Here is a 25330-nt window from a genome sequence, read left to right as displayed (position 1 = left end):
AATATGAGCCAATTGCCAAGCATCTGAATTTTGATCACAAAATCATGGGGATGCTGCAAAAATCGTAACTCTGAAAAAACGGCCACAAGGCACATTTTTCAGAGGTGTTGTAACTTTCAATGGCCACTAAATGAACTGTTGTACGTGGAGGACTACCTGTAAAGTACCTTCATGTTGTCCTTCATCTCTGCAGTCTTGGGCCAATCTTGATAATTCCACTTTACCTCTCTCTTCACAGGCCTCTATATCAGTGTTCTCAAATCGTCCATCATATGATCGTCAAATCAAGTCCATCATATGGCACTGCAGTTTCCTCACTTTCACTGTCAAACCACTGGTTAAGTAGTGGCCCACTTACTTAAGCATCAAGTATGGTTCATTGAACTGTAGAAAGAATTACCCCCGAAGCAACTTAAACATTAAAATGGAATTTCATTGGACCAGAATGGTCAAGTGCATAGTTCAAAAGTCCCTGGTTCAAAGTTTATCTTAGCTGAGAATGTATTACCTAAATTTTCATAAGCCAAATACTCCAAGCTAGTATTCACCATAACACAAAATTAATACCATTCTAGATTTTGATGCTACAGTATAGCTACTGCAATAACATATATGACCTTTCATTATTCCATTTTAATGTTCTTTTTGTTCCAACTCAGTTTAAATCTATGCTTCCACCTGTTAGTCTAAAAACTACAGTATTTATTATTTGGATTCACCACTAGATGTCCCCAACAAACAATTCTTATTCAAACAAAAGTGTAAATATCTTCTGACCAATTTGGCAGTTGTCTATTAAACTAATTATTCTGCAAAATTAAAGCCATACAGGATAATTTGGTAGTAGTGATAATATATGAAAAATCCTGGTCCCAGGTATCTTCATGGTCCAATGTTGTGAATAAATATATATGGTTGTATATACAAGCCAAATGTAATTTAACAGCAATAATATAATAAATGGCTGGAAATGACCGTGTATTTAAATCAATTAACTGTTAATGTGAAACAGAGGGAATATATTTTTTGTCTAGCTTAGAAAGTCTAGATAATTTTTTATCATGTCATGAGGACTGTACTAGTAAATATATCAATTTTATTAGTTTCACAATGAAATTCTTTATGTGACTTGGTGAAAATGTTTGGGTGGATAAATGATAATACAGTATATTGTTTATTAAAAGAAAATCTGACAATTACTTTTCAATGCAAATGCACATTCTAGATAAGAAACGAGATGGCTGAAATTGTGATTGCATCTATGCAGGAAATTCTGCCAATATTACAGAAGCAATTTGCCTTTTACCAGGATGTTGTTGGGTTTTTTTCAATTTCCCAGCCTAAACATTTAACTTTTTCTGGGGGTTCCATTACAACAGGGTTTCCCAAACCTTGGCAACTTTAAAACTTGGGGACTTTAACTTCCAAAATTCTCCAGCCAGCCATGTAGAATTTTGTAAGTTGAACTTCAGATGTCTTAAAAAGTTTCAAAGGTTAGGAAACCCAGCATTATAACATTTAAAAAATTGTGCAAATAGAGGGCCAAAAAAAAGTCTTCCAATTCCCCAGGAATTCTAATCTAGTTAAAATGTGTTTCCTTGATGGAATCACAATTTTTTTAAAAAAATAAATTTTATTATTTTTTATAGGTTAGGGATAAAATGGGGTCAGGATTGAGGTTTGGGTTAGGGTTGGGATTCTCCAAGTAACATTTTCAATATTTAGCAAACAGCATATTGTCTGGGTACATGTATTTAATTAACAGTAATATAGTTAATTATCATAAACAGTATGAATTAATCACTCAGTAGCCTTCTTACTAATATAGATTCAAAATTACATATCACATTCCTTTCTCTCTGACTCATTTTTCTATCCATTGGTAAAAGCTATCCCATGTTCTAAAGTTCTCTTTAATCTCTAAATTCAATCTATTCATTTCTGCGCATTCTAGAATTTTCTTAATTAGTACTTCTTCAGTTGGTAAGTTTTCATTTTTCCAATACTGGGCAAATATAATTCTTGCTGCTGTTAATACATGTAGTATTAGATCTCTGCAATCTTTCTCGTACTTGGCTCCTATTATTCCTAAGAAAATCAATTCTGATTTGAAGTCTATTTGTTTTTTAGTCATCTTCTCCAACCATAGATGTATTTTAGCCCAATACCTTTTTGCTTTAGGGCATGTCCACCAGATGTGGTAATAAGTACCTGGCCTTTGTTTGCATTTCCAATAATTGTTTGAAGTATTTTTAAACATTTTCACTAGTCTCACTGGTGTCATGTGCCATCTGTAAAACATTTTGTATAAGTTTTCTTTATATGGCACTGCTTTAGTTAATTTAATATTTCTTTCCCATAATTTTTGCCACTCTTCTAATTCTATAGTATATCCAAAATTCTTTGCCCATATTATCATTGTTTCTTTTACTTATTCTTCCTCCATCTTTAAATTTAACAGAAATCTATAGTTTCTTGATCAACTTTTCATCTGTTTTTAACAGTATCTGATCAAATTCTGTCTGTTTTTTATAAAATCCCATTGTTTTCACATCTTTTTCATATTTCATTTGAATTTACAAATATGGCCACCATGCTAAGTCAATACCTTGTTCTTGTAGGTCTTGTCTATCTTTCAATTTTCCTTCATTATCCAAAATATCTTTATGTGTCACAACTTTATTGTAGTTAATTAAATTTGGGTAAGCAAAGGCTTCCATTGTTGAAAGCCATTCAGGTATCTTAATATAAATTTTTTCTTTTATTTTTTCCCATTCTAAAAAAAGTGCGTTTCTTATAAAATGGTTTTGAAAGTATCTATATATTTTATTCTTTCCGTAACACAGAAAAGCATGCCAACCAATTTGTAGGCCATGCCCCTCTAGGTACAATAGTCTTTTATCTTTAAGCGTTATCCATTCTTTAAGCCAGGGGTGTCAAACTCAATTTCATTGAGGGCCGCATCAGCATTGTGCTTACCCTTGTGGGGCCGGGTGGGTGTGGCCAGGGTGGGCATGGCCTACTGGTTGGGTGTGGCTGGAGTGCGTGTGACCTACTCGGTGGGTGTGGCCAGCTCTACATTGTTCGCGTCAAGGGTGCCTATGGGGGCCTGGGCAGGAGTGAGACAGATCTGAGGGTCTCTGGCAGAAGGAATGGGACTGGGACAATTGCCAAGGCATGGTCCACTGGAGGAGCCTCACGTTCCTCTCAGGCCATGCAGGGGGGGGCTGGACAGTGGTGCGGAGGTCAAATGCCCAGCCCAGCCTTCAATCACCCGCAGCACTAAGCCCAGCCCCACTTCCCCAAGGGGGTGCCCAGCTGCTGTGCTTGCTCTCCTTAGCCAGGTTGCTCACGATGGGTACGAGGGCAATGTCAAGAGGGAGGCCCACTTCCTCTCCATGTGAGGAGACCTGGCTTTGTATCCAAAGCTTCCTTAGCAATAGGATGGGGGACCCCCCAGGATAGGCCAGAAGGAGGGGACAAGGGGATGGTGAAAGGGCAGCAGGGCAGGACTAAGGCAGGACTTTCCACAGACTCTCCCTCTACTTCCTTCCTTCCTTCCTTCCTTCCTTCCTTCCTTCCTTCCTTCCTTCCTTCCTTCCTTCCTTCCTAAGAACAGAGTGGTGGGAAAATATTTGAGATGAGGAAGAGAGAAAAACAGGCAAGAAACGCAGCTGGGGAAGTGTCATCCTTCATGAGGAATGAAGAAATGCACCATTGCCTGGAAGTGGCCAGCATATGGCCCTCTTCTCACAGTGCCGAGAGGCTGAGCCAGGTGGCACAAATCTGAAGAGAAGCACAATGCTGCCCAGCCCCTAGCCTGCCTGAAGTAGGCAGGGCCATGTGCTGGCCACTTCCAGGCAATGGTGCATTTCTTCATTCCTCACAAAGGGTGATACCTCCCCAGCGTGCACCCAGGGGACAATGCCGATGCGGCAGGGGCCGGTCCCTCACTGTTTCCAGATGGCCTTGTGGAACACTGAATGTATTTCAGCATAGATGACCACCACAAAATTGTACATTGGCTCCTAGCCAGCATGGGCTGGGGCCAAGGCAGCGGGGGCCATTCCCTCACTGTTTCCAGGATGGCTTCGCGGGCCACGTGAAACCACTTCGCGGGCCAGATCTGGCCCCTGGGCCTTGTGTTTGACATGTCTGCTTTAAGCCATGTTAAAATAGTTGCTGGTAGTATAACCTCCAGTCCACTGTCTTTAGCTTCTTGTAACATTTTCACTTCAATGGAATCACAATTTCTGACAATTATAACAGATTCATTCAAACCATAAGCAGAGGCTTACAATACTCAAATTCTGTCTGTATTATGGAAGGACTGGAATTGATTAGCTATGATTATAACCATAAAAACATTTCCCTGAAACCCATGAAGTTTTCTGTCCAGAACAGAGGTAAGCATGGTAGGTCCTCTGGCTATTTTACACTACCACTTTATTATCCTAGAGTCCTAGACTATAATGAACCATGCTTGTCAAATGCATCAAGTTTGACTATCCTAGCCCAGTCAATTTAAATTGTAATAAAATAAAAGTTGGAGGTTTACATTGATGACGACCCTGGATTTTGATCAATGCAAATGTGTCTAATTTTAGAAGCTACTATTCAACACTCAGGTTTATAACAAATATAAAAAAATTAATTCTTTTAATACTGAAGGGGGAGAATAAGTTCTTGCATAAAAGAATTATAGAATACCCATGTAGTTTTTCTCTGCGAATATAATGCAAGCCATTCTTATGAAAAGGCAAAAAAAAGGATTAAGCATAGATTAATAAATTTGAATAAGCTGTTTTGTTTATCTTGACAGTGCAAATTTTTGAACTCTGCATTTTGCACGCAATGATTTATGATTCAACAAACCAGGCCACAATGATGTACTTAACACATTGTGTAAATTCTTATAAATTGTCATTTTTTGTTCATTTCCTGCTAGAAAGTAATCTAGACTAGATTAGGGGTAATCCATCGTGTTGAATTATTCGTAGAGGATCTCATCTCTCATTAGGTTCGATTTTTATGAAAACTGAACGGGTCCCGCGCCCATCCGACAAACGGAGAGCAGTCAGCTGTGCCTGATAACGTTGCAGCATTCGCTTCCCTCGGACGTTGCAAGGGAAGGCGAAACAAGTTTGCCTAATACCCGTTTTCTCCAAATTAAAAAAAAAAAGCAAGATGCGCAAAACGTGTCTATCAAAATACGCCACATTTACACCCAATGGTTGAAAAGGAAGTTCTAAGCACTTGGTAACTAAGACCGCCCCGTGGAGCTCTTTCTAAATAGATGTCACCTACCCAACTCGGCGAAAGATCACACTGAGCTGCCCTACGGTTGAAGTAAGAGGAAGCCCGGCCAGAAAGCTATGGTTATCTGGGCTTCCCTTCCAGGAAGCCTTTAAACGGCGGGCCGACCTCTCTCCGGCCACGCACGTGCGCTGCGGCTGGCGGAGGGCATGTGCGCCGGGCTCACCAGGCTGGAGACTGGGCGGGCTCAGTAGGGCGGTGCTGCCCTCCGCCGGGGAGGATGAGTTATACAACGGCTCGGAGTTGCATAAGCGCCCGAGCCCAGAAATAGTCGCGGTGGCCTGCTCGGGTGGCTCCAGGCAGGGAGCGCGCGCCGTCCGATTCTCCTCCCCCTGACCCTGCTGCCGTTTCCACCACCGGGGACCGCCCGAAGCAGGGCTGGGGGCGCTCCTGACCCTAGCGCGAGGGTCCGAGGCCGGGCCGAGCCGTTGGCCGAGGCGATGGAAGGCTACGGTAGGACGATTCCCCGCGCCGCCTGCTTTCGCGGAGCCTGAGTTGGACCATGGAGCCGTAGCAGCCGCAACCCCCCGCTGCTGCCACAGCCGCCACACCCACTTGGCTTCTTGGCGGCGATAATGGAGCTGGGGCCGGCCACCGGGCAGCCGGCGCAACAGTATGCCCACCATCCCCAGGCCCTGTCTGGCGGCGGTCCCTGCCCGGAGATGCTGCAAGTGGCCGAGGAGGCTTTCCGAGGCGGACAGTTTGCACTGGCGGCCGAAATCTTGAGCTCGCAGCTGGCCGAGCTGCCGCACCCCGAGCGGGGCCTGTGCCTCCGCCAAGGGGACGCGCTGGCCCGCGCGGGGCGCATGGCCGAAGCGTTGGACTCGTACAGCGTCGCCGCTAGATTAGCCCGCTTGCGGCCCGAGGAGTTACGCGAGCTGACCGAGAGTTTCGCCCTTCTCGTCCGCGACAAGGAGCTGCGGCTGCCTCCCTGGCAGGGCCCTGGGAGCGGCGGCGGGGGCGCCCCGGAGGCGGCTGACCCGCTGGGGGACCCCGCTTGCTGCCGCCCTCCGGAGCCGCTCTGCTGCCCTTCGTGCCTGCGTCTCCTCCACGAGCCGGTGACTCTGCACTGCGGGCACACCCACTGCAAGCGCTGCGCCCGGAGCGGCGGCGGGCAGTGTGTCCGCTGCCCGCTCCGGCGTCCCATCTCCGCCTGTGCCTCTTCCGCGGCCCCGAGCACGGCCGGCCAAGCCCCCGCCGACCTCCGCGTCAACGTGGTGCTGGGCAGCTTGCTAGAAAAATGGTTCCCGGCCGAGAACAGAGCGCGCCGGTTGTGCGCCGAAGGGGACGCCTTGCGAGAGAAGCAAGATCTGGCGGCCGCTTTGGAGAAGTACAACCAGGCCCTTGAACTCGGTGAGTGCCCGTTCGCCTCTCCCCCATTCATATCGTACTCGTCTTGCTGATTTCCCTCGGTCGCCTGTATCAAGCCAGTTTTAGAAAAGATTAGCGTGACATTTAAACCTCAGTCCTGTAACGGTCATAAGCCGACTTTTTGGTTCACAAAGAACGGAAGGGGTGGTGGTGAAAAAATAGGCCGACTTGTATTATTGTTTGCTGTTAGGTAGGAAACAGGTTAGTAGGGGAGGAAACCTGTGACTGTAATCAGTCTCTCAGAGTGAGCTAGTATAACTTCTTAGCAATAACCGTATCTTGGCACACACCACACTTTCAAAGTGTTAACAAAGTTGTTCTATTTTTTATTTGAGAGTCTGTAGTTTGATGTTGTGTTTCAGACATAATACAGTCCTTAGAAGTATGCTATACGTTTGACTATTCTGTGCAGCTCTCTGTTAACTGCTGTAACCTAATAGAAAACCCAAACTTAGTTTAGATCACTTTTCCTGCAATACAGGCTTGTGTGATGAATAAAGCATCAGATAAATACGTTTGGAATGCAGTCCTGTTTAGAAGTGTGACACAGATCTGAAAATGTAACATTCATTCCATCACATTTCAGAATTCAATGACATTGGTAGTATTGTTAAAAATTTGAATAGGAGAAGGGGTGAATGTGATCTTTTAATTATTACATTTGCTGAATTATCATAAGAGCCAGCATAAACTGATTTGCATTCTTCCACATACATCATAGAAACAGCCAGTTTCCTAGTTATGCAAACAACTCTCTTTAGTCTGACAATTGCAATTGTAGAATGATTCCTTGTTAAATATAGTGTAAGAAATGTACTACTTCAAAACTGACATGAACTTGTGTGATATTTACATTGAAATCTTAGTGTAAGTTGTTACATTTCTTGGTGTAAGTGGCAGCAAGATATTCTGGGTCTCGTATGTGAATTAGATGTGAGTTAGTAAGAAATAATTCTAGTTGTCTCTTACATAAAAATAGACAATTCTAGTTGTCTCTTATATAAAACATTAAAACAGTGAAACAGCACTGTGGAAAAGTTAGTATATTGGAAACGGGAATGACGTAGTACACCTGAAACAGCACTTCTCGTGCACTCTCTTTTCATAGCTTTTTACCTAACATCTTTCGCCTGCCAACTAGTAATAGCCTATCTGATTTTCATTATCTGTGGTTCCATTAGTCATAGAAGTAGCTGGAAATGAGTGTCACAAGTATGGGTATCAGGGAGGGGGAGGAATTATGAAATGTGCACAATGATATCACATAAGTGCCACAACTTACATACATGCATCAAATATTGAGTGCAAGGATTTAAGCATGGCATATGTATTATGATATCATTGTAATGTACTGTGTTGTCATTTTACCACCACTGAAATTTGCTGCAGATGCTGCTGGGCCCCCTTCCTTTGGGGCAGAATTCCTAGAACAGCATTCTGTTAACAGATATCCTCCAGATAAATTGCACACATCACTAGATGAATCATGCTAATGAAGAACATGGGAATTACAATCAAAAATATCTGGGGACCAGCAGGTGTGAAATACCCTGCTTTAAACTGTGTGTGTCCCTGTGTTAAGAAGTAACTTCATTGCCAGTCTTCTTAATTCAGACTAAAACATCTAAGAATTTCCTCAACATTTTTTACAATTTGGTTGCAACAGAATTTGTCAACATTTTTATTATATGCAAAAGGCTAGTATATTTAATTATAAATTCAGTTCAGATAACTTAAGACTTGAAACAATGAGTATAGAATTGCAGCTGACAAAAATCAAATAATTTTCACCATTTTCACCATTGCAACACAATAGGAAAGAGAAGAACTGTAATATAGTCTATACTGCAAAATATAGGCACTTTGAATATTTTGGTCTTGAATGCTGCTTATGAGATTTGATGTAGGCTTCTTATACAATCAAGTCACTAAATTTTACAGGTCAGTCTAACCTTTGAAATGCAAGCAGAGAAAAACACTATTAGTTTTCTGATATGCTGTTCTAACTGAGCTCTTCCTGGCTAACTAAACAGACTAGGGAAGAGACTTATATAGAAAGAGGCATGCTTGTTTTTTCTGTCTGCTGTTTTTGTTCTTCCCAGTAGACAAAATGTTAATTAATGTAGTAGCTACTTTAATTGAACTGTTATTTTCCATTAGTTTCCAAATTTATTTATTTTATTTATTTATTTTAATTCCATTTATATCCCGCCCTTCTCCGAAGACTCAGGGCGGCTTTACAAACTTAGCAGTAGCCTTCATTCTATGTATATGCCTGCTTATTAGGGCTTTCACACACACCCCAAGCGGCATTATTACAAAGTCAGCTTATTGCCCCCAACAATCTGGGTCCTCATTTTACCTACCTCGGAAGGATGTGTGCATTTTGGAAAACTTAAGTATTTCATGACTTATGTTGTTCACCTCAAGAAAAGTTTAGATCTTTGTAACATGAACATCAAAATTATCTTTGTAAATTTAATAGGCAACATAGTTTAATTGTTTTATATAGGAATTTTCCCTCTGACATTGCTAATAAAAAGCTTTTCCACAGTCATACTGGAAAAAGCATTTAGAACAGGCAATGTCAAACTCGCGATCTAATGGGACTTTTTCTCCATTGCTGGCAATGGGGTTGGCGCGGTTTCAGCGTGACACATCCGGCCTGCAGGCCAGCAGTTTGACATGCTGGATTTAGAACAATGTTAAGATTTTTTCAGTTTTGTAATTTGATAAGAAATATATGAATAAAGTTTTGGGGAAAAAAACTTGATTAAAATGCTACAACCTGTGAAATTATATCTCCTCCCTTTTCCCAAATACACAGTGAGGGTGCCCCTTTTTGATGAATGGTTCTTATATTTATCTTCAAAACCATAAACAGGTTAGGATGATTTTATGACGAATATAGGTCATTAAATTTAAATGCTATTTTGGCAAAACTCTGATATGCATGCAATTACCAAGGAACACTTTTAAAAGTGAAGTGTTAAAGGTAAAGGTAAAGGTTCCCCTGCACATGCGTGCTAGTCGTTTCCGACTCTAGGGGCCGGTGCTCATCTCCGTTTCAAAGCCGAAGAGCCAGCGCTTGTCCGAGGACATCTCCGTGGTCATGTGGCCGGCATGACTAGACGCCAAAGGCGTACAGAACGCTGTTACCTTCCCACCGTAGTGGTCCCTATTTTTCTACTTGCATTTTTATGTGCTTTCGAACTGCTAGGTTGGCAGAAGCTGGGACGAGTAACAGGCACTCACTCTGTTACGCGGCACTTGGGATTCGACCCGCCAAACTGCCGACCTTCTGATCGACAAGCTCAGCGTCCTAACACACTGAGCCACCACATCCCTAAAAAAAGTGAAGTGTTAGGTGAATATAAATATAATTCTGAAAAACCCAGTCATTTGATATCAGTGGTTTTTTTTCATCTTACCTGCAAAAAGTATGGATTTTGAACAATTTTTAGTGATTAAATGTTTATGATACAAGAAAGATGAAGTTGCCAGAAAGTTGTTGCCAAATGTTAGAGCCAAGTTGCAGCTCTGCTCAGCCAGATGTGAAGCCAGTCCTAATTCTTTGATTTTTCTCATCCTAGTATTCGTAACATCTATTTCCAGATATGGTTAGGCAGGATTAGAGAATTTATTCCAAACATGGCCATCCCAGAAACTTCATAAGTTCTTCTAGAAGACACACATGCTTCCTGTACCAGGAGAGTGCTGCAAAGTTTTGCCCCTGATTGCCCAGGATAGTTCTCTCAAGCTAAGGAGACCTTTGATTTTATTGGGGTAGCTGCCAATTTTTACCATATTTTGCAAACACTCCAGTCTAAAACCCCACAGTACTGTAGAATTGGGTGATAGGTATTTATCTATGTCATTGCCTTTCAGTGCAATTTATGTTTCAGATCATCTCCTTTCTTGCAATCATGTCATGTTGCCTCCAGATTCCCTCCAGTTGGAACTTTACGAGACCTTGCTGACACGGTTGCTGGTGCCAAAGATATACATTGCTGTTGTTACTTAGGATGTACCCATAGCATCTTTTCTTAAAAATAAAATGGTTGGGATTATAATGTGTTGGTGGGATTTTCCCCCCTTCTTAATATTTCTTTATGCTTAGATTTGTGAGGCTGTGCTTCCAAAGTAGATAACTCATGAAGACTGCTCAGATCCTTCAGTGGAATTTTCTATTTATATATGTGGGACAGAGAAAGGTATCAGGGATCAGGTTGGATACCCATACTTCATTTTGAGTTAAAGAAAAGCACAGATGTAGCTGTCTGTTTATGGTGAAGTTGTGATTTGTAGATTCTCCCTGCCTCAATTGTAGGCTACCAGGTATCTGATATAAACTCTAGAGCTTCTTTGACACAATGGTTGCTTATTAGATGAACAAAAGTATACTTATCACAGAATTACAAATGGAGCTGATTGTCAGTGGCAGGGATTTCTTTTAAAATACTAAATAAGCTACAAATAAACGTTTACACAGAAGTGGAGATCTTGCAGAGCTGCTTCTCATTTGATTACTTGAAAGTATATAATCTTAGATGTCTAAGCAATTTAAACTTAAGCTTAAGGAGCAAATCTAAGTGTTTGACACAAAAATTTACTCCATTCAGTGATAATGTATTTGACTTACTGTATTTATAATGTTTGGTGTTAAACATGCCACAGATCTGAGTTTTTAAATAAATACATAAGAATGTGTCAGAGAAAGTCAATAAATCTTGCCACACAACATTACCTAACTTTTGTTTAGAGCTACCTTGTGTATATAAGATAGAGGATATGTGGAAATGCACATAATTTACGACAGGTTTTACCTACATTCTAGAGGATTATGTACTTTTTACATTGGAAAGCAGAAGGTCTAATGAATGGGATCCAATGGAAAACAAAGCCTGAATTAATCACTCTGTATCAAGTTATCAACAGTGAAATGCTTTACTGCCTTGCAGTTTATGACTCATCCTGCAGCATTTCTAGAAAAGCCTTTTCCGGTTTATGATGAAAACAGCCATATGTAAAATGTCTTGGTACTGCCGCTTTGATACAAAATAGACAGATTCATTGCAGGACCATTACCTTTGACCTCTGCTGGTAAAACATCCATAGTGATTTACTTAATGATTTTATCCAAAGTTGCTAACCTTTGCAGGCTTATGTAACAAATATACAGAGTAAACAAGGGCCAGCTAAGTCAGATAATAATTACACTTGAAATTTCCTTTATTAAGGAGATAAAAACCTTTTGTCCATACTCTGTGTATGCATTATGCAGAAGCAAAGCTAGTATTACTTCTGAGTATAGGGTTTAACAGAACTTTATAGTTAAACAATATCCTAATGATTCCTGAATGTTGGCATAGCTGTATTATTGTAGCTATATATGTACTTATTTACCAAAGAAAGATGTGGAGGTCAGATGACTACAAATAAAACTGGATGCCTTTGAAGATCAGCCTTTGCTGTTACTGGAGAAGAGCATTCATTCATTCATTCATTCATTCATTCATTCATTCAATTTGTATAGCCCTCAAACAAGTAACTCTGGGCAGCATACAATCATAAAGAAAATTTAGACAATACAAAAAGAAATTCAATTCAGTTAGCAGCCAAGAAATATTTTAATCCATCAGTGTCACCATAAATCAGGAAATGGAGCCCTTCACACACTTGGGACCTCAGGCTGGGTACATAGCCAAGTCTTCAAGTCCTTCCAAAAGGCCATCAGAGTTGGGGGCCATTCTAATATCTGGAGAGAGACACAGATTAGAGGGCAATGGCTAAGAAAAAAGGTATGTCTCCTTATCCCTGTCAGCCAGTATTCCCTGGCTGATGGGACCTGAAGAATGCCCATCTTGCCAGACTAGATTGGGCTGGTAAAAATAACTGGGAGAAGAGTAACCTGGCTCAAGATGTGAAGGGCTTTAAACAGTGACAACTAGTACATTGAATTGCGCCTAGAAGCACATTGGCAGTCAATGCAGCCCCGGAACTATAGCCAACACCATTTACGACCTATACAGCTGCATTTTGTACCAGCAAAAGCTTCCAAATGCTCAAGGGCAGCCCATGTGGAGCATATTACAATAGTCCAAATGGGAGGTAACAAGTACAGTGAGCAGAGACTGCTGGTCCTAGAATGGGCACAATCGGTGCACAGCTTGAAGATGTGCAAAGACTCTCTTTGTCTGCCTTGGTTACCACTTGCTCTTCTAGCAGGAGCCGCGAGTCCAAGAGGGCCCTCAGATTGTGTATCAAGCAGGACTAGACATGAAAAAACTTTGATACTAAAAGACCCAACATTCAAAGCCACTTTGCTGGCTGACTTCATGTACAGCCTTGAGAAAGATTGCCTCCAGCTTTGAGGAAGATTGTTTTGGGTAGGTTTCTAGCTGAGGTTTGCATCAATTGGGCACATCTGTTAGCAGCAGCAGGAAAGGTAAGTGGATTTGGGCAAAGTGGGGCAAAAAGAAGTCCAGGCCTCTTGGTAGTATTGGGGGGGGAGCAACAAGATCTGCATGCCACTGGGCCTAGCTGGCTGAGGCCTTCTATCTGTGGTGGGCAGGAGAAGGGGCTTGGGAAAGCCCACATGCTATTGGGCCTAGCCAGCCAACACTTTTCGGTCTACAGCAAGTTTCCGTATGCCAATAAAACTTGCCAGCAAAGGCCTCTGCCTGGGTGTGTGTGTTTGCAACACTGCTTGGTTGTAAGGGTGGGCACGTTGCTAATCACCCAAACTTTGATCACATGACTGTGGAATGCTCAATGATTGGAACTTTAGGCAGGGGTTGTAAGTCCCTACAGTACCATTGTAATTTCAAACAGTTGCTGAATGAATGGTCGTAAGTTATCTGTACAATAAGAGAACGCCAGTTCCACCAGGGCATTCCTGTTATTGTAAGTGGTATGTCTTTCAGAAATTGTGTGAATGGATGGGATTGTCTGATAGTACTAAAGAAGTTGCTGAGTACTTTTTCAATATGTTTTTCTACCCACATTGCTATAAATAGGACCCCTGCTAGCTATTGAATTCCTAGACAGCTTTGTGTAATTTGGACCTTGATTGTGTCTCCCAGCAGGCATTCCTGTTGCAAATAACTCTTTCCTCACAGGTTTTCTCCTTTTCACCCAGTTTGCTTTAAGACACTCAATATCTGAACTACTTAGGAATTGATTTACTACAGCTTTCCATTATGTTGCTGGCATTGGTATTTGAACTAAAAATAATAGTAGAGTATCAAAATAACAAAAAATTCATTCTTTTCATCTTGAATTCTTTCAGGGAAGGTATTTGAATGAGTTATTGTCTAAATATCTGTGTTGATCGTTAAAAATAAGATTAGACAATTTTCAGTATTAATTACAATTAATTTCCCCCTCTCCTCCCTAAATCTTGTTTGGCTTTATCTGCTATTGTGTAAGAGATATTATTCCATTTTGGATGCCATTTTATTGATCCCTATATGAGAAATCTACACTCAGTAAATCAACTTTGGTTCCCATATGAGAACTGCTATATTTAAACATTTAAAAATAGGTTTATACATGGCCCATGCAGTCAAATAGTTTAAAACCTATAGTTAACAAAACTAGTTTCTCCCTCTTTTTTTGTTTCTGAATAAGAATTCATGTTTTTGAGATTGTTTGCAAGATAAGTTGTTTTGTGGCAAAATTGTGATTAAGCATGTAGAATTGAAAGTGCTTCATTCAGATTTTATTTATCTAATGTAATTATTATGAGGGAAACCATGTATTTCATTCTCTTCTATATTAGTAAGACATCTTTCAGGGCTAATACGTCAGGATTAATTCTGACTATGAACTGCATTGCTAATGAGTTTTGATTTCACCATCAGAAACCAGTAAGAGATTTCTTTAAAAAGAGATAATAAGCCTCCTTCCAGGGTCAATCCAAGTAGTACATAACGTTATTCTAAAACTGTGGTAAATGGTAAAAATAGATCATAGATTTTCACAGCGTCTTTTTATTGACAACTTTCTGATAATGCTGTTCGAGACCATTAAAATGAGCAGGGAAGTCTCCATATGTAGTAATTGTTTTATAGGCCATTACACGGAAATAATTTTGCTAGTGATATAGTAGCAAAAACTACAATAAAGCTCAGTTAACAATGTATGTTGTGGTTGATAGCTGCAAAATCGTGTCTGACCCATCGTGACCCCATGGACAAGTTAACTCCAGGCCTTCCTGTCCTCTACCATCTTCTGGAATCCATTTAAGCTCACACCTACTGCTTCAGTGACTCCATCCAGCCACCTCATTCTCTGTCGTCCCCTTCTTCTCTTGCCCTCAATCTTTCCCAGCAATAGGCTTTCCTCAGCTATTTGCGAAGCTTCCTCAGACAGCCATTTTTCTTTCTTGCATTTCTTTTTCTTTGGGATGGTTTTAGTTGCTACCTCTTGTACAAAGTTGCGAACCTCCGTCCATAGTTCTTCAGGCACTCTGTCTATCAGATCTAATTCCTTAAATCTGTTTGTCACCTCTACTTTATATTTATCAGGGATTTGATTTAGTTCATACCTGAGTGGCCTAGTGCTTTTCCCTACTTTCTTCAGTCTAAATTTTGCAACGAGAAGCTCATGGTCTGAGCCAGTCAGCTCCTGGTCTTGTTTTTACTGACTGTGTAGAGCTTCTCCATCTTTGGCTGCAGAGCACATAGTCAATCTGATTTCTGTGTTGACCATCTGGTGATGTCCATGTGTATAGCCATCTCTTGGGTTGTTGAAAAAGAGTGTTTGCTATGACCATTGTATTCTCTTGACAAAATTCTGTCAACCTGTGTCCTGCTTGCTTCATTTTGTACTCCAAGGCCAAACTTGCCTGTTATTCCGGTTATCTTTTGGCTTCCTATTTTAGCATTCCAATCCTCCATGATGATAAGGACATCATTTTTTGGTGTTAGTTCTATAAGGTGCTGTAGGGCTTCATAGAACCGGTCAATTTCATCCTCTTCAGCACCGGTGGTTGGGGCATAGACTTGGACTACTGTGATATTGAATGGTTTGCCTTGGATTCAAACTGAGATCATTCTGTCATTTTGGGGATTGTATCCCAGTATTAATTTTCCTACTTTTTTTATTCACCATGAAGGCTACTCCATTTCTTCTGAGGGATTCTTGTATAGTATAGCAGACAATACCTTACATAAAAGGGCTCTCTAATTCAATCCTGACAGGACAATGGGTATATGGCTGTGTTCTCTTAGCATACTAATAGCATAAAGAAGTCTCAATTCTGAATCTATCCATTATCTTTGCCTCTACATTTCTACTTTTTATTTTTTGGTAGAGAAATGGTTTGCCCCTGTTTTCCAGGAAATCTTTGACTATTCCAGAGCCTAGCATTTCCTGATATAAATCAGGTCTTTATCCCGTGTTGTTTTAATTGTATCTGTACCATTTCCTTCTTCAGCCACTGTTTCCTTCTGCTCTCCTGAATGCAGAAAGGCTTTACCATTTCAATGGCCAGATTCTTACATGGCTCTAAGGAGACAGTTTCCTTTGGTGCTGCCTTTTTTTTATTATTTTCCCAAAGCTGCTGAAATCAGCTGAGTCAGACTGTCTAGACTTACTGAACATAAAAGCTGCTAAATGGGGCACTTTTGAGAAGGTTACATTACATATGCTTTTTCTTCTCTCAATCACAGAGATTTAGTAGTGGGATATCTGCCTATTCCTGTTACTTAATTAAATTAGCTTAAGTATAAATCACCTTGCTTTGCCCTTTTCTCTCAAGACAAGTCTTTCAAGAATTTTTTAGTAAGTGTCCAATTTTTTTGTGGTAACTACTTTGTTGTCTGTATGATGGCTTATAAAAGAGCTTTAATGCTGAAATTTATAACTATAAGGTGACCAACTTTTTTACAATGAGAAGGAGGACACAAATAAATTGAAGAAAAAAATATTGTAAATAAAATAAACATTTTATTCATTGCAACAATAATACAGAATACACTATAATATGATAAATGCATAATAAAAACATTTGCAACAATAATATTTTATATTGTAATTATGCTTACATGCCTATTATTATTTAAATTACTTTTCCATTGAATGAATATTTTTGTCAATGTATCATCTTCTAACAATATATTGGAAATATCTGAACAAGAAATATCCTTCATATTGAATTTTATGGCAACTGCTGCAGCTAGAGTTGTCAACATTCAGTTTTGATTTCTCACTTTTCCAAAAATCATTAGCAATTGAAAAAACCCTTTTAATTGCTGCATTAGTTCCAGGGCAGCACAACGTAAATTGAACAAGAATAAATAAATTTTCACATGGAATATGTTCATTTTTGAAATGGCTGAATATTTCCACCCATCTTTTATCAATTTCAATGTGTTTATTTTCCCATTGTATTAATTTTTCAGAATTTAATAATACATTCGGTCTTCTAATTTCTTCAAAGAGACAATTGTCATCTATTTTAATGTCCGGCATTTCTTTAGATAAAAACTCAACACAAGATTCAATATCTGTCCAATAAACGTGCGATGAATTCAAAAAACACCATTGAAAACTGTTATTTCCTGTGATATTTGTTTCAGACCATTCTTCGATATATTGAAAACATGTTTGGTAAAAGTTCTGCGCTTCTTTGATAAACTTTTCCATTGTGCCCGGATTTGATTCCTCTAAGTCTGGCAATTTTCTTTTTATAACTAAAGAAAGAAATTTTTCTTCAAATCAAGTTTTATATTGAAGGATAAAGTCTTTCAAAATAATACTAACTTCTGTAGCTGAAATGTGTTCACCTTCAATCTTTTGAATCGTTTTGTGAAAAATAGATTCTTGATTATGTACAAAATACATTAATATCACAGATATTTCATTATTGAAAAACGATTCCAGGATTTTAGGACATTTGTCTAAACTTAAAAAATATGAACAGAGAGGCTCAAATAATTGTAGAACATGCTTTATAGCAGGTATTAGAGCAAACTTTTGAATATCCTAAAAGTTTTTTGTATTGAACATTCGCTTCTTCACAAAATTGTTTTAAAGTAGCCACACGAACGGTAAAACGACTAAAAACAAATAAATTGTAGTTATTGTTATTTCTACATCAATTGGCATGGCACATGACGCCGTGTTGATTGCATTTGACAAAATATGTGCATTACAACCTATTCCTAGTATTTTCTTTTCGAGTAAATCTTGTAATTTTACATACACATTATTCACCCATTTTCATCTTCACCCACCAAAATTTGTGTTTGTATTATCAGCTGTTAGTGCAACAACTTTGGATTTCAAATTGTTTTCGTTTATTACTCTGTATAGATGGTTTGACAAAATTTCAGCAGTTTCGCCCTCAATGGATTCTAAATTTAATTTTTTTACTTGAATGCCCTTGGTAACATTAAAATATCTTACTAGTATTGGATACAATTTAGTTTCATTATGATTGGATGCATCAGATAAAACCGTTGCAAATGCTGCAGTTTCTAAGTCTTCTGTAAGTATTTTGTCACAGTAATTGTTAAATACTGATTTAATAATAGCCTCGCATTTTGTCTTGTCGCATGAAAATTTAGAATCATGAAACTTTTTCAATAATTTAGTTGTACAATCCATACTACGAAAACTTTGATTGTGAATTATGGTATGAAATGCAAATGTTCCCTCCATTGCAGCTAATTGTTTTTCATCTTCAGAATAATTTGAAGTTTTAAAAAAACTGGTTACTTTACAACTGGAAGCAGATGCATTTGATGATTGCTTATGTTTCTTGGTGTTCAAGTGTTTCATAATAGTTGCTCTGCCCCCAACTGCAATACAAAATTCTCTGCTGCAAATATTGCAGAAAACAATGTTATCCTTCTTTGATATGAGGAATATTCCTTATTCAATTTATTGTTGAAATAGCATTTCCTCTTTTTTTATTTTTCCATCCCTAAATGAAATTAAAAATTAAAAATAAAATATAGAGCTACACGAACGATGTAAGCACATTCATTATGAATAAATAAAATTAATTATTAAAACTGAAACAATAACATAAGCGTATAAACTTGTAACTAAAATTATACAAATTATAAAATTAAATAGATAATGAATTAATAAAACATGAATTATTGTGCTCACCTGTGTATGATTGAATATTCACTGAGAAATAAGTGAGTCTAATTTGTCCGTATGTGCCGTGTCACGTTTCGGTAAGAAGTAAACAAAGCCACTTGCGTGCGGTGCACTTTTGCACGTGGCACACTCTCAAAATAATTCTGTGCAGAGTGCATGTGTCTCATAATCGCATCTCGCTGCACTGTACCGAGCCTTGACGAATCGTCATGTCAAATACAAATATGTCACATCACACGCAACGGATCTGATCGGCATCAATCGAATACAGAGATTTACAAATTAATCTTCAAATATCGAAAAGGAGGACATGTAGGAGGACACTTTTCGAGAGAGGACAGAGCTTACAAAAGAAGGGACTGTCCTCCCTAAAGGAGGACGATTGGTCACCTTAATAACTAGCCTTTTCCCAGTCAGTATAATGAAATAATTATGGGAGTTATACTCCTGTTATAGTTGAAGCACTCCAAAGTGGAAAAAAGAGAAGATACACATTTCCCAGAGAATATTTCTCATTGAATTTATTAGAATTATTTCTGAGCAGGCATGTGTAAGATTTCCCAGTAAATAAAATATAAGCTTTCATTGTGACTTTTTATACTCTCAGTAACCTATATAGACTTTTTGAGTGTTTCCTGCTGTTGGCCTGTTGCTGTACACCATGTGCAGTTAAGATATTGTTTATTGCTATTATTATTAACGCAGGTTCAGAACAAGTTTGATATGAGCCCATTTAGAATAGAATATTTCAATCATTAAGCAATTATCTTTTGATTGAGATATGTTGTCAAATGTGGAATAATTATCTGTGTCCATTACATTTATTGATAGGATTATGGAAGGGATTTATTTATTTAGCGTATGGCAGGTCACACACAATATTAATATTAAAAGCACTTCATATTTACAAGTTAAAACAGTTAAAACAATTTAAAAATAAATAATAATAATAAAACCTAAGAGGAAAACAGAAATAACATTTCAGAGTTTAATGTCGAGTTTGGAAATCCAGTCAGTAGCTGGGGGCAAAGTTATGTCCGTGGCAATCCTTAAGCCACACGTGCCTCCTGGGTGGTGCTAAATGAGAAACAGACGAACTGGTAGCCAGACATCCGCAAGGATCTCCTGGCTTCACACACAACCCTACAGTCCCACAGTCCTTTTAAGGACTAAAAAATAGCAGAAATAACAGATGGCAAGGATTTTTTCCTCCATCTGTCATCTTCTGTGACCTTGGAGTGATGGTAGACTATTAATTTGACGTTTTAATAGGTCTTGTATTGTAATTAATTGTTGGATATTGACCCTGATTGTAGAAAGATGGGATGTTCATGGGACATAATGTTTGATCATATTTGATTAATATAGAGCTCACCATTAATAGTACTCCAGCCATTTATTCAACATCAGAAAAGATTCCAGACATTTAGAAATGTTATGAAATATAGACATTTTTTTCTTTAGTTGTAGAAAAAGTGACAGATAACCTAGACCAGGGATGTCAAACTGCTGGCCCGCAGTCCGGTTGCATCATGTAGAGGCTGCGCCCACCCCAGTTCCGGCGAAAAAAGTTGTGATACTTTGTAACACATCACGTGATGTGGTGAGTTGACACCTGTGACCTAAGTGGACAAATATTAATCACTCTGTAGATACATACTTTTTCCCCCAGATTAATCAGCGGTGATCCATTGGTTGTGACAGGAATTAACTGAACAGATTGTCACCCGAGCCTGACATTACTGTAGATATCTGTACTTGTGGTAAATATGATAATGTTCTGTTGTTTGCCTTGGAACCTGAATCTGCTTGCTCTTTACCTATTGCTTCTTGAGATAATTCTTTGCTACAGTTTAGAAGGGCATTAACATAGAAACAACCATTTTCCAAATTACTTTTAAGAAGAAAAATTAAGTTAAATTGTAATGCCTTGTAAAGTGTTGTTGGTTTTTCCCCCCGCCATCAGTTCTAAGTTTAAAGATTATCCATTAGCAATCTGTGGAAAAGGAACTTCTAGGTGAGGGATAATGTAATGATTCCAAAATGAATTCCTAAAACTTCCAATTTTCAAAGAACTTTCAGAGTCAGTATACAGTAAGAACAGATTTTGTACAGTTGCTGATAGACTTAACATCAGTTCCATCTTTTTTTCCCTCCTTTTTAATCTAAAGAGTTGATTAAAATACAACGTGGATGTTTATACTTATATAATTTTGTTTTTCTTCCTTTGTTTACTTTTATAGGTTTTAAATAAACAGTGTTCAGTGAGGCATTGACAAGGTGCTCCACATAGGAGTTTTGCATCTTTTGGCCTAGTAAAATGTCTTACCTTATTCGAGGTCACATGCTTTGGTCTAGTAAATATGTCTTATTTTAGGTTTAGGTTTAATAAGCTTTTTCAGCCTTCCTGGTCCTGGTACCTTCTAGATATGCAAATTCAGTGTACAGCTCTTAGCCAACATGCCTAAAGTCCTAACGCATCTGGATGGTGGTAATTTGAGGAAGAGTGTTATTTGTCCACCTAGTACAAATAATTCACTTTAAATAAATCTTACCCATTTAATACAAAGTGGGCTTTATTAACCACAGCAGCCAGTTTAAAATGTATTGGTTCTTCTTTTCAAACAGAGTTTAAAAATTAAACTAGCTGACCGTGACCAGGGACATAAGAAATATATTTGAAATGAAATGGTGCATCATTTAGAAAGGAAGCAATTTTCCTTTTCCTTTCCAAAAGCATCACATTTGTTTCTCTAAAATTGGTTTTCATAGTTAGAAGACATGCAGAAGAAAATATCATGTAGTGGGAGTCTAGTTACCTAGAGACTGTCAGTAGCTCACATTTTTATGAAGCAATTTAATTTTTTGTTATGATGACAGTTCATGCACACAGCCTAGTAGTTTTCTTGGTGATGTTGTTTGCTGTTGCTTTCATCCACAATAATTTTGATATTGTTATTATTCTTTTTATGTTCAGATATAACTCTGGGTTTCCTGGTGGTCTCCTATCCAAGATTAGTTTAATATGATTTGTCCAGATGGTTTAATAGGAAATAGTCACATCTGGGAAAGGTCTGTATTAGGGTATTTAGTGGGACAAAATATTACAATTGCAGGTAGTGCAATTTAGTGACCATTTGAAGTTACAATGACACTCAAAAAATGACCTACAACTCTTACTTACAACATTCACAGCATCCCCGTGATCATGTGATCAAAATTTGGTTCCTGGCAACCAACATATATTTACAATGGTTGCAGCCTCCTGTAGTCGAGATCCCCATTTGCAACCTTCCCAGTTGACTTCCAATAAGCAAAGTTAGTGGGGAAAGCCGTATGATTCACTTAACTGCAATGATTCACTTAACAACCGGATAGGTTCCAGACGGCGCTTGGATTGATTCCTACCTCCCTTTCCCACAGCCTGGTCGAGACCTTAGTTGACACCTGGCAACGGGCTACTTTGGAGGCTCTCAACCGCGTTGTGCCTTTGCGGCCTCTGACCCGGCGCAGATCCCGGTTGGCTCCTTGGTTTTCCATTGACCTGCGGGAGATGAAGTGCCGGAGAAGGGGCCTAGAGAGCATTTGGAGGTCCAGTTGGTCCGAGTCTGACCGAACACAGTTAAGATCCTTTTCTAGATCTTACCTTGTGGCAATGGAGGTGGCGAAGCATGCTCACTTCGCCACCCTCATTGCGTCCGTAGATAACCGCCTGGCCGCCCTGTTTAGGGTGACCCGTTTTCTTTTAAATCAGGGAATGGGGGAGGACCCCTTATGGGGACGGGCCGAGCAGTTTAGTCAGTATCTGGTGGATAAAATCGCTCAGATTCGGGCTGGTCTGGACTCCGACTGGGCAGTGTCTGACGAGGGGGAAGCGATGGGTTTGGTCGATAACATTTGGGAGGAGTTTGATCCTGTGACTCCAGATGAAGTGGACAGGATCATGGGGAAATTAAGTGCCGCCATGTGTTTGTTGGACCCGTGTCCCTCCTGGCTGGTTTATGCGGCTCGGGAGGTTACACGAGGCTGGCTCCTGGCAGTTATTAATGCTTCCTTGAGTGCGGGATGCTTCCCTGCCGCCTTGAAGGAGGCAGTGGTGAGGCCCCTCCTCAAGAAACCTTCCTTGGATCCAGCTATTTTAAATAACTTTCGTCCTGTCTCCAACCTTCGCTTCCTTGTGAAGGTTGTTGAGAGCGTGGTGGCTCGGCAGTTCCCTTTGGTCCTGGAGGAAACTGAGTATCTGGACCCGTACCAATCGGGTTTCAGGCCCAAGTACAGCACGGAGACGGCATTGGTCGCGCTGGTGGATGATCTCTGGCGGGCCCGAGATAGGGGTTATTCCTCTGTCCTGGTCCTATTAGATCTCTCAGCGGCTTTTGATACCATTGACCATGGTATCTTGCTGCGATGTCTTGAGGGGGTTGGGAGTGGGAGGTACCGTTTTACGGTGGTTCTCCTACCTCTCGGGCCGTTCGCAGATGGTGTTGGCAGGAGGGCAGAGGTCAACCCTGAGGCCCCTTAGTTGTGGGGTGCCTCAGGGGTCGGTCCTCTTTCCCCTTTCCCCTCCTGTTCAACATCTACATGAAGCCACTGGGTGAGATCATCCGTGGTTTCGGGGTGAGGTATCATCAATATGCTGAAGATACCCAGCTTTTCATCTCCACCCCGAACCAACCCAGCGATGCCCTCGACGTGATGTCCCGTTGCCTGGAAGTGGTACGGATCTGGATGGGGAAGAACAGGCTCCAGCTCAACTCTGCCAAGACTGAGTGGCTTTACGTATCGGCATCTCGTTTAGTCCAAGAGGTTCCATCTTTGGTTATGGGAGGAGAGGTGTTACCTCCCGTTGATAGGGCATGCAACTTAGGCGTCCTCCTGGATACACGACTCAGTTTTGAAGATCATATAGGAGTTGTGGCCAGGGGGGCATTTGCCCAGGTTCGCCTGGTGCGCCAGTTGTGCCCCTATCTGGACCGAGATGCCCTACCTGCGGTCACTCACGCTCTTGTTACCTCCCGTATAGATTCCTGCAATGCTCTCTACATGGGGCTGCCCTTGAAGACCACCCGGAGGCTCCAGCTGGTGCAGAATGCGGCTGTGCGGGTAGTGATGGGAGCATCCTGATACTCCCATATTACACCCCTCCTGCGTGAGCTGCATTGGTTACCGGTTGCCCTCCGGGTGAGATTTAAGGTGTTGGTACTTACCTTTAAAGTCCTACATGGGCCTAGGCCCGGGATATTTGCAGGACCGTCTGCTGCAAACAACTTCCCATCGCCCAGTGTGCTCACACAGGGAGGGCCTCCTCAGGGTGCCGTCGGCTAGACAATGTCGGCTGGCGACCCCCAGGGGGAGGGCCTTCTCTGTGGGAGCGCCAGCCCTGTGGAACCAACTTCCCCTTGAGCTCTGGATGGCCCCGGATCTCCGGTCCTTTCGCCGTGGCCTTAAAACATTCCTTTTCCATCAGGCTGACCTGGACTGACAGGGATTTTTAAAATGTTTTTAACTTATTATTGGGGCTGCTAGTTTAATTCTTTTTTTTAACTTTTGTATTGTATTTTTATTGTTGTTAGCCGCCCTGAGTCCTTTGGGAGATAGGGCGGCATATAAGTCCCAAAAATAAATAAATAAATAAATAAACAAACCAACCAACCAACCAACCAGCCAACCATGACAAATAGATTGTAAAATTGGGTGTGACTCATTTAACCACCTTGCTTAGCAACCAAAACTCTAGTCTCAGTTGTGCTTGGACCTGCCTGTATGTGACAATTTGTTTTTGCTCTACCCTGCTGATTGTGTTGTATAATTTAGATTGTAACCATTCTGCCAGAGCACTATTTTGTCATATTTGTTTAAATATCAATGTCGGAACTATGACATTTAAGTTAATGTTGAAAATGATGACATTATTCGTATCTTTTTTATATTAGCCATTTATCTTTTACCCAAGTAAAGAATTAACATAATGCACACAGGAATGGGCTAGAACAGGGGTTGGCAACCTGAAAAAGCAAAAGAGCCACTCGGAACCGGTTCCATCACACACACAAAAAAGTGGGAGCCGCAAAAAGTGTGTGCGCATGTGTCCACGCATGTGCAAAAAACAAAACGTCATGCGCAAAACGGGAGGCACCTGCGCGGCGACGGGTCTCCCTGGCGATGGGCGCCTTCAGCCCGGGTGCCGCCGGAGCCACCCCTGGGACCTCCAAACCGCCGCCTGTTCGGAGAGGTGCGCGCGCAGCTCTCCAAACCTTTGGAGAGGTGCGCTCACACCTCCCCCCGAATGGGCGGCAGCGCCACCCGTTTGCAGATCTGCTACCACCGGTTTGGAAAGCTGCCGCAGCCTGTTCCCAAAGCTACCACCTTCGGAGGAAGGCGGCAGCTCTGCAAATGGGCCACAGCAGCTTTCGAAAAGGGCGGCGCCACTGCCCATTCGGAGAGGTGCGTGTGCACCACTGCCCGTTCGGAGAGGTGCGTGCGCACCAGGCAACTGGGAGCCGCAGGAGACGGCTTAAAGAGC

The 25330-nt window shown here is 40.7% G+C and overlaps 1 protein-coding gene across 1 annotated transcript in view; it reads left to right on the top strand.

Moving 5' to 3' along the window:
* The first annotated feature begins 5678 nt into the window (after positions 1-5678).
* The window catches only part of LONRF2 (LON peptidase N-terminal domain and ring finger 2), a 42213-nt gene continuing 22561 nt past the window's right edge, over positions 5679-25330 (top strand). The window contains exon 1 of the mRNA XM_083362968.1: positions 5679-6669. Coding sequence (XP_083219094.1) covers positions 5892-6669 — 778 coding nt within the window. The 5' untranslated portion in view covers positions 5679-5891. The remainder of the gene's footprint in view (positions 6670-25330) is intronic.

The sequence above is a fragment of the Vipera ursinii genome (assembly GCF_947247035.1).
Source record: "Vipera ursinii genome assembly, chromosome: 4".
Taxonomy (NCBI): domain Eukaryota; kingdom Metazoa; phylum Chordata; class Lepidosauria; order Squamata; family Viperidae; genus Vipera; species Vipera ursinii.
This window is presented reverse-complemented; position numbering and strand designations above follow the sequence as displayed.